An 11949-nucleotide genomic window follows, 5' to 3' on the forward strand; every position below is an offset into this window, starting at 1 on the left:
GAAAAGTAGATTTTGTTCCATAAGCCATTTCTCTATCAAAGAAAATCAGTACTATAATTGAGCATATTAGGTAATACTAATAGTCGTTCCTAGGATTCTATAATTTCTACTATCGATTTATCTAAGGATATAGCTCTATCTCGAAGCCCCTATGCCGATTAATTAGGCGAGATATCACGTTCGAATGGTCTACTAAGTACGAGGAGGCATTCTCACTTATAAAGGAGAAGCTAGTTAATGATAGACTTCGGCACAACCCACTCTAACCCAAAATGGGTTTTAGGTCAAATTCTATAGCCTAACGATGGGTTTTGGGTTATTAGCTATAACCCAAAACCAATTAACTAGATAACCAATTAGGGCAATAATATATTGTAAACCAGATAAACATACTTCTAATGTATAACTGTATAATTAATGCATTTTTAGCTTATAATATTGAGCATTTTACTTATAGCGCTCTTCCAGAATAAATTAAATGATTAAACCACTATGTATTTTTCTAATATTACTTAAATCATCATCTACTCTACTCTTACGTTTCCTCCCTAACGCCCGTGTCTAAGTTATAGTCTCTAGTAACTATGGCTCCGTCACCTCGATATGTATTAAATGAGGAGATATCTCTCGCGGTCTATTATCCAATCCCTCCTCCTCTTTATTATCACTAATTAGGTTAAGCTAAGTATCCTCTATATAATTATCGTTCTGATCCTCCGCTGTTATGGGACTACGTCGTACGTAGCCCTGTATTGGATGCTTGCTATATTACCTGCTGTGTATTGTCCCAAGTATGCAGACTCGGTATTTGACAATATAATAAGGCACAGGCGCACACAAAACAGCAATTTCTCGGACTCAAACTTCTCTAGTATCAAGACCAGATCCTCAGTTTTGGTTGACAATAGCTTTTCCATTCGGCCACTTCTGACAAGGAACAGCATAAGTATAATCTTAAATCCGAATGCTCCCACACTTCTATATGATCGGTCGAAGAGAACCTACGGGCTTTTATCTGCTATCTATTATATTGAGTTTATTAATTAGGCAGCAATGGTAAAGGTTGCGGGCAAGCTAGCTAACTAACTTGTTAAAATACATAGAGCAAAGAAAGAGGGGGGGGGAAGGAGAAGCCGTCTTTAATAATGAAAGCATACTAGAGCAAATTCTTCACCACAGACGATATTGTTCAACGGAAGATAATCTTTCAAGATGTCAAACCGCCGGGGAGAGACTCATACGGTGCAGTGCCCGACGGGCTACTGTCCGCAAATCTTCTATCTCAAGATAGACCATATTGTTCGGAGGTTGGGTACGTACTGGGTCAGGCAAGAGGGAAGGGACGAATGCTTCTTGACGAGATAATTCAAGTCTTTGAGGGGTCATAGTTCCAGTAGGTGCAGGGAAGATATCCTAAACGCCATTAGCAAATTGACCAATAAAACTCGAGCACTTCAGCATACTTCTCTCTGTCGCCGTACGGGTATGCCTTGCCGATCACGTACATATAGCTCCACGAATCCACTCACAACTCTTGTTTGTCGGTTTAAGTTCCATTTGAGAATTGTGACAGCGCGAATATCTCCGTTACCGCCGACCAGCAGAAGATTCATGTCATCCATTAATGCATCCCAAGACTCGCTCCAGCCTGTCTTAATAACGAAGGACGGGAGATGGTCGTAAATCGAGCGGACGAATAGATCAGGTTCCTTGCGTGACGACCGATACGGACCTTCAACGAACAAAAGTACTGTAGCAATTTAGTATATAAGAAGTCAAAGAGAAGCCTGTATACGGTATCTTACTCGTGCCAACGAGGACATCAAGTTGCACATGTTCACCATCGGTCAAGTCACCAATCCTCCGTAAGTTGGTCTCTGACAAACGCCACCAGCTTTGAGAACAGTTGTGTACTTCAGTCGGCATGACTCTAATTCGTAAAACTCCGATTAACGAATCATAAGTTTTTCTAAGAGAATAGGTGTTAATGAAATTTGACGAGAGAGCACATATGGGCTGTGATAGCTTACCTGATAGAATATCCGTCATCGGTTTCATTGATCAAGTCCACTATCCGCTCTCCCCACGATGAGTTGACATCCGTGAAAACCAATACTTGAGATTCAGACGCGCTGCGAATTTCTTTCAGGACATGATATTCAAAGTCCGTCTGGTCGACGAATTCTGTCGCGGAAGTGCTGCTCATTCCTGGGAAAAGTGGTGGGCTAGATTTTACGGGAGAGTCAGGCTCCGAATGGCGCTCCATGATCGGCTTGGACTAGGGGACGTGGTTTGGAAATCGCGGAAAGAACTGTAATGGAAAGAGCTGTAGACTGTGTGGAGAAGGATGTCAGAATACAGAGATGAATTACGTGAGACAGGGTAATTTACCCCGAAAAGCATATGACCAGTGGTACTCGACATACCAAAAGTGTGTATTACAGTTAGTGATTGTTGAAATAGTGGGTTTTGTCATTTAAAGTTAATAGTCTTCGATATCTGCTATTTTTACCATACGTTTGTGGTACGCTTGATTTCTGTCAAAGGAGGTTTGTGGAGTTGTGGAGCTGTGGAGCTGTGGAGTTGCGGGAGTGGCGGGAGTGGCGGGAGTGGCGTAGGGACCCGCAAGACCGGTCACGTGTACATGGTAACAGGTGCCGAATATCAAGACTCATTCCATTCAGACTTCACAGCCAGTTAGCGAGATAATCCGAAAAGAAGCCCAGATTCCTGAGACTTCCTTTTATCTCCCTACGTGGACTTATAACTTGATAGGGTATTTCTTGATATAAAGAGGTACACGCGCACGCAGTGTGACTAAAGCGTAGTAGGAATACTGATGATACTTGAGTTAGGTCCATATGCAATACAGAGATCTGTGGTCTCAAGAACCATGTAATTCCAAAGTTGGACGTTGGTTTCATCCCTTTAATTCCAAAAAGGTCGCTTGAAGGCCACGGTTGCAGTAAACCTCGAGTGAACCCTTACGGTGTTATAGCCGAAAGGGACTCATTTCTTTATCTTTAAGAATAAGCTAAATTAAAAGGGGCATCGATCCTCCTATGTCGGTAAGCCACTCCGAAAGTGTAGGCGCGATCCTATTAGCTGCGAATCTTCGATCGACGTGCTCGGCCCCCCCGAGATCCCTGTCTAGCACTTTCAGTGGATTTCCGGGTTTTCGGCCAATGATGCCTAGATCTCGGTCCTATATGGACTTACCCTTTGGAACAGGGATCGCGGTTCAGGATGTCGAAAATAATGACTCGCTGTGTTACCGTCTCGGACCTAATGGAATGTGAAGGCGGGGCGGGCTCTCTTTATACTGTGGATGTTACTCGTAAAATGGTTGATTATATTAAGATGCCAGTCTCGATCTCCTACCGAAGCCTGAAAATTCCCACAACCACTGTTTTTCCGCATATGAGAGAACAACACACCCAGACTACATATGAACAGGACGATTTTGCTCTAGCCCTTGCCCTTGTTCGAGGTTCGCCAGGTATGGCAACTGAAGTGTATCCCATATGTGCGATTTTTCGATTGCGGTGTTCTGATCGGGAGCTTTTAGGGATGCTACACGACGTAGTCTCCGCCACAAGTTGAAACAAGTTGAGCATCTGGATTATAAACTTTCAGGTGTTATCAAATATATAGTTCACATTCACCGCGCACTGACAGATAACCAGGAACTCGGGCACTATCTCAGCCGCATACATGCGACTGTATCAAAACAAAGTGTTGGATTATAAAGAGAATCCAGGCAGGGTTCGGGACCCATTAATACCCATATCCAACGAATCCCCTTTCTTCCTTTCTCCTCCCCCTCTTTGCACTAATATTTTGTATGAAATGTACTCTTCTGCTTGGATAATCTGGCAGGTAATCAAAGTCTTATAAATAAATTGTTAAGTCTCTTGGAAGACAGATGAGAGGATGGTAGCTGGTAAAGAATAGGTTCTCTTTGGAGCATATGCTTGCAAATATTTTTGACGTATGAATTTCGAGAAGCAGCCTGTTATGATCAAAACAACATCCCTGTGAGAAAAAATCAGTACGGGAGGGGAAGGACACCTTAGCGGTTCAAGGGCGTGCAGGATATTCAGCTGTAGAATAGTGGTGTTCAGGGCATTCAGGTGAATGGGCTGAAGGGACTAAAGAGTAGGGCGACAAGAGGGAGTTTCTGAATAAAATAGAATCAAAAACGTAAAAACATACAACAGCATGTCTAAGGTGGTGGTCACCTAGCGCCCACGGTTCAGGCATGGATTCAGGGCAGTCAGGATAGATATTCAACCCGTATAGCAAAGAGTACATTTCCTATTATAACTAAAAAAGCTAAAGCACCGTTCCTTTCCTCTCCGTTTTATCACTCCAGCCTTGATTTATCACGAGCAAGATACGTACTAAGTAGACCTAATCTTGAAATATATGGCTAATGTTATAGATTTCGGGGCGTATAGTAATAATGAAATCTAGCGGGTAGTGCTACCACGAATAGAATCTAGTTATAGTTGTAAGCTGCGTATTTTCCATGAGTATGTCCTAGCTCTAGGAGTAGAGAAGCAAATCCCTAAATTATACCTATATCCCTAGTTTTGTCAGTCTATAACTATAGGCCATTATCCAGGCGGATATTAGAGGCTTTTCTCTAGTGGGTTGTAAGAGGAATAGACAGTGGGATCAAAGAAAGGCCTATAGTCGAGGTGATTTGGAATTTTTTTAGGAAATTCGCCACTAGAATAAATGGAAAAAGAAACTTTAAAAATTCTCACTAATCGTGGCTACAGTCACTTGGACTACACTCAATAAGGTCGATACTAGCATCCTTTCAAGAAGTATAGTGTTAATAGTAGATAGTATAGTTATCGTAGGAGAGATAATTATAGATTAAGATTACTCTCTTCTCTTAACCAAGTAAATGAATAAAGATAGCGGTATATCCCTAAAGGACTGGACTATCTTAATAACTCAATTATAGTGTCGAGACCACTATAAGTACCGTACGTAGGACCCCTACCGATTGGGCTAAAGTTTAACTAAGTATCGTAATGCTCCTTTGGACATATCTTATAGTAAAATTCGTGTGCCTATGGTGACTATTCCCATTTATATGATGAATAATTAGAAATAGGCATTTATAAGCTATAGTATTCTATTATCCGAATCTTTAAGCGTTATAACCGGCCCTTTCTTGGGAGCAACGAAGAAACTATCATCTAAGGAATCTAAACCATGCTGAATATATTTATAATCAATGTCTCGAGGGCAGATATATCAACCAGTCTCACTTGCAATGTAGTACCTCCTTAGAGGGAGGACACAATATGTAGGACGAAAGAGATAATCAGTTAGAACCCTAACCGAATATACATTGGACTAAAAGAGCTCGTTAAAATAGTCTCAGTTAGGCTTGATATTCTTTATTTTAGGATACCGCTTGCGAAACTATCGCTGATACTTCAGCTCCATATCATCAATCTGGTTATGCGCTACTATCGATTGGTCATCAAGCCAGATAAACCATAGTTGACGGAGTGTTTCCTCATCAAAATATTCCACAAGACGAGCCCATAGCTTAGTGAATTGGAGTTGATGTTTGAGGCCAATACTTTGGCTGGTGCAATTTCTTCTTTATAAAATTTCCTAGTACATAGTAGTAGTCCTGGCTCGTACTCCTTAACACTCTAAAAACTGAGAGACATGCCTAGGTATTGAAGAGACATGAGTATATGCATATCGTTTAGTCAAGGTACTGCCGTTTGCTTAGTAACGACAGCGTACGTTATGAATAGACGGATTTAGGGGATTCAGGCGAAATATTGAAGAGTGGGGCGGCAAGAGGGACTCTCCACGAATCAAATAAATAGAAATAAAAAGTAAAAACGTACAATAGCATAAGTATGGCCATGGTCATCTAGCGCCCACGGTTCTGTGTCGTGGGCGGCTTGTCGCTCTAGCACTCCTTTTTGAGGAACCCGAGTACCCGTTACTCGTTACTGAAACCTGTTACATACAAAAATAACAGAAATGTTGGGACGCATTTGGGCTAATCCCATGTCACTGTAATGAACAACCCCACTTCTTCTCGACATCTTCCTATTCCAGCCGACTATTCCTAGCTAATAGCTGTTCCGAGATTCTTCCGGACATATGTCTTCAATCGATGAGATTCTGATCGGATCCTCTTCCAGCAGCACTCTTATCTCATTTCTCATAATCCTTGGCCGTAGCTAGGATAAAGAAACCTTCCACCCTTATGTCTCGTAACCATCAAGGATGACTCCCAACTCAAGAATTTGAGTAATTTCTATTACGCTATGAGGTCTGGGTGTTGATAGAAATGAAGCCATGTTGGTCCACCACTGCTCTGTTATGTAACTCGCAAGTTGCAAGCCATGCACATTCGATTCTTCAAGAAATTGTGTCAATAGTCCCTCGAGATCCAATATCAAGGGTTTCTCTTCATCTTGGATCTCTTTTATTTCATCTGGGTCGATATTTCTGTACTCATGGAAGCAAGTACGAGTGATATCCAAGGTTTTGAATGTGATGAAGCGAAGTATGCCAGCACTCAAATGGCTCCTAAAGCGTTCATCAGGCTCGAGTTCGAATTGTGAGTCAAAGAGAATAGCTCTTAATAATTCAGAAAAGAGATGAATAAGCTTGGATAAAGTTTCATGATCAGTTCGTGTGGGCAAAAGTCCGCTCAAAAGGGTCGTCAGTGGAGAGCATCCGATCAGAGAACAGGCACATTCGCAATCATCTCGAGTATTGTCGGAAAGAGTTATTCTCAATAAGGCCTTTGAAGGTTCACTTAGAGAATGAATCTTCGAAGAAGGGTGTTCCTCTTCTTTCATCCCATATAAAATTGATCCAACGCTATTTCATATGTCATGCAAGGTCGATCCGGATGATTTTTGGTGACAGACATCAGCACCTTTGCTGATCAACCAGTGAATCTTTTGCAGGAAGACTTCCAAATCACAGGGTGGTGTGTTTTCCCAAGCCTTTGTCAGACATGTCTCATTGTCATCATCGATTTCATTCACGTCTCGAAAGCCAGCACTCCATAACTGGTCCGCCAAATCAAGATTGACACCAACACAGTCAAAGACTGACCATCTATAATGCTCTAGGAGCCCTTTCAAATCCACAGAAGTCACCACAAGTAGTGTATATGCTTCATAAGCATGGACATTTAGTAGGCTTTGGGATTCGATGCGTAATTTATCTTGGACACTTCTCGGTAAGTGTGTCTCACTTAGTGTCTGGAGCCGCTTTCTGCGATCAATGAATTCGCCAACAATCAGGTCAACGATAGCCTGGTTGGGATGAAAACTGGCGATTACAAGCTCTTCATTTCCAATGAAGCACCTATTATCATTCACCAATATCTTGACGCTCTCCTCGCAGTTCGCTTCGCATGCCGCTTCAAGGGCGCCTTCGGTTGGTGCATGACCAGATTGAAGAATCAGGGCTAAACCATCACCCCAACGAGTATACGTCTTGATCCACCGATGGAAATCGATCCCTCTTCTCAATTGTGTGGTTAAAAGTTTGCTGGATTTGTACACAAGAGGCTGTAGCTCTTCTGGGACATCAATATCTTGATTTAAGTCAGCATCGCATTGATTCAGGCTACTCTTTGAGGTGTAATTGCCCTGGAGCCCTTTCTCATCGGCAATTCTCCAAATAAGGCGGAAGCTAAAGTCTTCGAACAAATCATCATGCCTACGTCTATCTATTCTATACGCATGGTAGCTAGGGTTGAGTACGTTTTCTCGGTGCCTCCAATTAAGGGCTTCGCGGGCCATATATCCTCCAGCTTTCAGTAGGTCTGAACAGATATCAATCGTTATCTGCTGCTTTTCCAGATCGCTGCCTTCATGACCAAAAACATCGATCATGGTGTCAGCAGGAGTCTGACCGCGGTTATTCGCACGCTCTGGAGAGAGGCCCGCCTGTAAGAGATTTTGGATGAATGAACGCCAGGTAAGCCGTGAATGTGTATCCCAGCGAGAACTGTGATGTTGCCAACCAGTGACTACCTGTAGTTACAGTTAATAAAAGACATTCAAGTAAAAGGTCGAGACATCCCAACACCGGAGTATTTCTACAGATAGAAGCGTAGGGCATCTGTGGCTAATTCATACTCACATGTAGAATAGTATCGCCGGTTCCAAGAGAATCCGACTTTGATGCTTTGCCTTCACGAAAGGCTTGAAATAGAGCCTTCTGGGTATTCTGGATCACAGTGGGGACATCTTTCGACTTAAAACTTTTCTCTGCATCATAAAGGGTATTGAATATCTTGGGAATTTATTGGCACAATGGCACGGAATTCAAGTTTAGGGCTAATGGAGAAGCCCCCTGCTCCGATTGTGCTTGAAAAGGATGTCTCAAGGGAGATTCGCAGAGCCCATCTGCAGAATATTCGGCGATATAGCAAAGTTGTGATGGTTTTGCTTTCTGTGTGAAGCTCATATCCGTTAGTACAATCTGAACCAGCATTGCGCGCTTTCCTGGAGTATATCGTGCCACATGAGCATTTGTTCGGCGCCGATTCCGCTGAGAAATAATGGTGGTCCCCTGGTCATGCGACTCTTCATCCAAAATTCGTTGGCACTCCAACGCCGATTGGAGTAGGCCTGGTGTGAGAGCTGGCCGGGCTTTATTGCGGAAGTTGTCACTTTCCTAAGTTGAAGTAAAATCGTAAGTCGCAGCTCAATGATGGTATTCTTCGAGTTCTGAACCATGGGGAATAGCGATACCATCTGCTTAAGATAACCTTCAAGTATTTCTAGTCTGTTCTCAATACTAATACCGCGCTGATCAAACCTTTGAGCCACGAGTAACATCTGACTGGTATTGACGGCGCTCGATGCTGAGTACGTGAGGACCATGTCCGTTTGTTTCTGAGAGATAGCTAGCATAGCCCTTAAAATCTTCGATTAGCGATAAAACACCATCATTCTTTTTAGTTTAGACTCACATATTCAGTATTTGTAGTGAGGTATTGAGATGACCTTGCAGCCAGCTCGCCATTTCCAAAAGTGCCACCAGCGTATCGCGTTTGAAAGGATACAATATCCTACTGATCTAGATTTTGGACTCTAAAAAGCTCGTTCTTGTGCTTTTGCACTTTTCTAGCATCTTGCTTAATCTTTTTAGTCCTTCCTGGCAACTAAAGATGGAGTCGAGCGCAACTGTTGCTGATTGAACCGTCAAAGGGGAAGAAAAAAGCTCCGCGTTACCGAGAACATTTTTTAACGCTTTCAACATGCTGTTAAAACTTGATATACGGTTTGAGACGTCGTAAATTTGTTCATCATACGCTTTGAATGGCCCGTAGTAAGCCAGTAGGCCCTGGCAGACTGTGAGGCCAAGCGAGATAACACCCACCGCGCTCCCAGCCACAGAAAATAGATTGCCCATTTAGAATAAGAATTAGTGGGTTCAAAGGAATTTCACAGATAAATGAAGATCAAGGATTTAGAGACTAACATAGGGTCTATGTTGATATTTATGGGGTAAAGAGCAGCCGGCGTTAGGTGGAAGCCCAAGGGGCCAGTGCAACGCTCGCGCTATATTAGTGGCGCTTATAAACACAGCCCGACCAAAGTCACGCTTATCCCTTTTTTCACCTCATGACAGATGCTAATTTCAAGTCGCAAGTCGCAAGTCGATGGTCTAATGCGAAAAATATTACTAGGAGTTTGTAAAGGCCTTCTGGCTTTTACAGATCATGAGCAGTGCCAGAATTGAAACCTTCATTTGGATGTATAGGAAATATTAAAGTAGCGCAGGGCCAGGATGGCGGTAAGGTATTTTTTCATATCCTGTATCGGCGAATGGTGTCCTTATGTAACCCTCCTCTTTTTCCTAAAATTATATTGCTAACATTTCCTCATAGGCAGCAGTAGTAGTGCAGGAAATGGTGGGGCAAAATCAGTTTCAGGTCCAACGACGTGGATCCAATGAAAATCAAAACAGGGGAAGACAAAAATAAACACTAGACGGGATTCACAGGCAGCCAACAGATTCTAGGCTATATATGATTACTGGCAAGTTTTTCAGGAGGATAAAAAAAAAGACAGTAGGTAACTAAGAGTAATGTTCTCTGCACAATCTACCGCAGCCAGCAATGTGCAGATTATCGGCCATTTATATGAGGACCATGGAATCAGAGTGACCGACAGGAATTTCCACTATATTCTTACAAGAACTGCGCCATAGGGCAAATATCCCCGGGCAAAAACTACTTTTAGTGGCTGAGAGGAAAGAAAGGAGAGGGATGCAGATGTTCCCTTTAAATAAGATGTGTCAGTATATAGGGGGAGGGCAGGCAATCGTTTCCTTTAGTCTCTGCGGCGTAGATGGCAGGAACCGCTGCTATTTGATATGGTAAATAGTGAGACGTTTAGCCTAAATACAGCGATACTATCTAATTCGTATATCCCGCATGTCGCCTCGGTAAGGAACCAGGGTAAATAAACTGTATTTTTAAAAAGAAAGCACATCCACATTCTATATCAGCTTCCATACGTTCAATCGCGTTGTTTCATACTTAGGTATTTGTTAAGAGGTTACAGAACTATTCGCTAGGCGTGCGCGCTCAATTACACTAACATCACAGGGCAAATGGGGGCTAACTTTGAAGGCCAGTCGCCACCCATTCATAAGCTATACCCATTCATAAGCTATATACGGTAACGGCTATGAAAGTGATCGTTCATCCGCCGATTTAATTGGTGCACGTGAAGCAAAATGTAGTTCATCTTCTAAACACCCAGTAACCCCGCAGATTTCAAAGCGTTGGTGTGCCACAAGCCAGATGAGCTCTGCGGTCTGGACCCCACGCAGATGATTCGATTCGGACCATAGCTGAAGGCGGTGTTAACTCACGGTCCTATCGGGCCCAGACTGATTCCTTTACAGGATATCTTAGGCGGGTTGGCATCCTAGGCAACTGGTATCATAAGGCGGATGGAGGATGAGAGAGGCGCCACGTCAGCACTTCAAGGGTATTCAGGGCGTTCGGGTGAAGAATAGAGGGGCTTCAGGACGTTCAGGTGAAGGGGCTTGAAGCAGGTGAAGAGTAAAGTGGCAAGGACACTTGTCCCATCGAATGACAAAAAACAAACATACAACAGTGAGGATTCGCTGGTGGTCACCCACCCAACTACTAACTCACCGGCGTGTGGCTTAAGTACGGCTGAGCGGACGGGAAGCCCTGTTTTCCACACCCTATGGTCGTATGTATTAATTTAGAAGTTGAAAAAGCTTATAAATCCATCAGGTAGGTACATCTAGTGAGTTAGTACACATACTTGGTCAAAAGTATCTTCCCACCCCACTTTTCGGCTACCCTCATCAAATATATAGGAGAACCCAGGAAAGTACAATATGTATCTACAGTGGTCGTAGAGGCACTGCCCGCAGGCTTGTAAGACCACATACTTCGTGCCATTAGACGGAGAGACCCCAAATCTAGTTTCAACCTAACCTGGACCGCGTCAAAGATCCAATCAGTGCCCTCAATAAATCCATTATTGGACGTGAGACTGAAATGCTAAGTAGAGAAGAAAGAAGAAGAGGGAAAGTGGGAGGAGCCAGGTAATCCTGGCTTAAGTCGATGGGGAATCGGGGTGATGAGTGACCCAAAAGGGAAGGCATGGTCTCCCAAGGTAAACGTTCTTATTTCCAGAGCAACCTTAGAAATGGCTATACTGACAGTCAGCAGAGGAGCCTCGATGTCTTCCCGGGCCCGGTAAGCACAGGAAGTTAGGTGCATTCAAATCTTTAGTTAACTCCTTGTCTCGATTCACATTCACGGAGATACCCCAGAGTGAAGGAATTCAAGAGCTGACATCAATGTAACGTAAAATTTTACTCACCATGTCTTCCAAAATTCCCCAGGAGTATCATCGGATGCTATCGAGACTACCG

The 11949-nt window shown here is 43.2% G+C and overlaps 2 protein-coding genes across 2 annotated transcripts; both read right to left on the reverse strand.

The window, feature by feature from the left end:
* Positions 1-1215: 1215 nt before the first annotated feature.
* Positions 1216-2266, reverse strand: N7447_005311 (uncharacterized protein; the record flags this gene model as incomplete). Its single annotated transcript, XM_057229573.1, has 4 exons — positions 1216-1413; positions 1506-1750; positions 1806-1969; positions 2031-2266. The coding sequence occupies 4 exons, from the start codon at positions 2264-2266 to the stop codon at positions 1216-1218; spliced, it is 843 nt and encodes a 280-aa protein (XP_057084663.1).
* Positions 2267-6884: 4618 nt separating this feature from the next.
* Positions 6885-7907, reverse strand: N7447_005312 (uncharacterized protein; the record flags this gene model as incomplete). Its single annotated transcript, XM_057229574.1, has 1 exon — positions 6885-7907. One exon carries the CDS (start codon positions 7905-7907, stop codon positions 6885-6887), a length of 1023 nt encoding a protein of 340 aa, XP_057084664.1.
* Positions 7908-11949: the final 4042 nt, after the last annotated feature.

The sequence above is a fragment of the Penicillium robsamsonii genome (assembly GCF_028829455.1).
Source record: "Penicillium robsamsonii strain IBT 29466 chromosome Unknown utg000003l_segment0_segment0, whole genome shotgun sequence".
NCBI lineage: Eukaryota > Fungi > Ascomycota > Eurotiomycetes > Eurotiales > Aspergillaceae > Penicillium > Penicillium robsamsonii.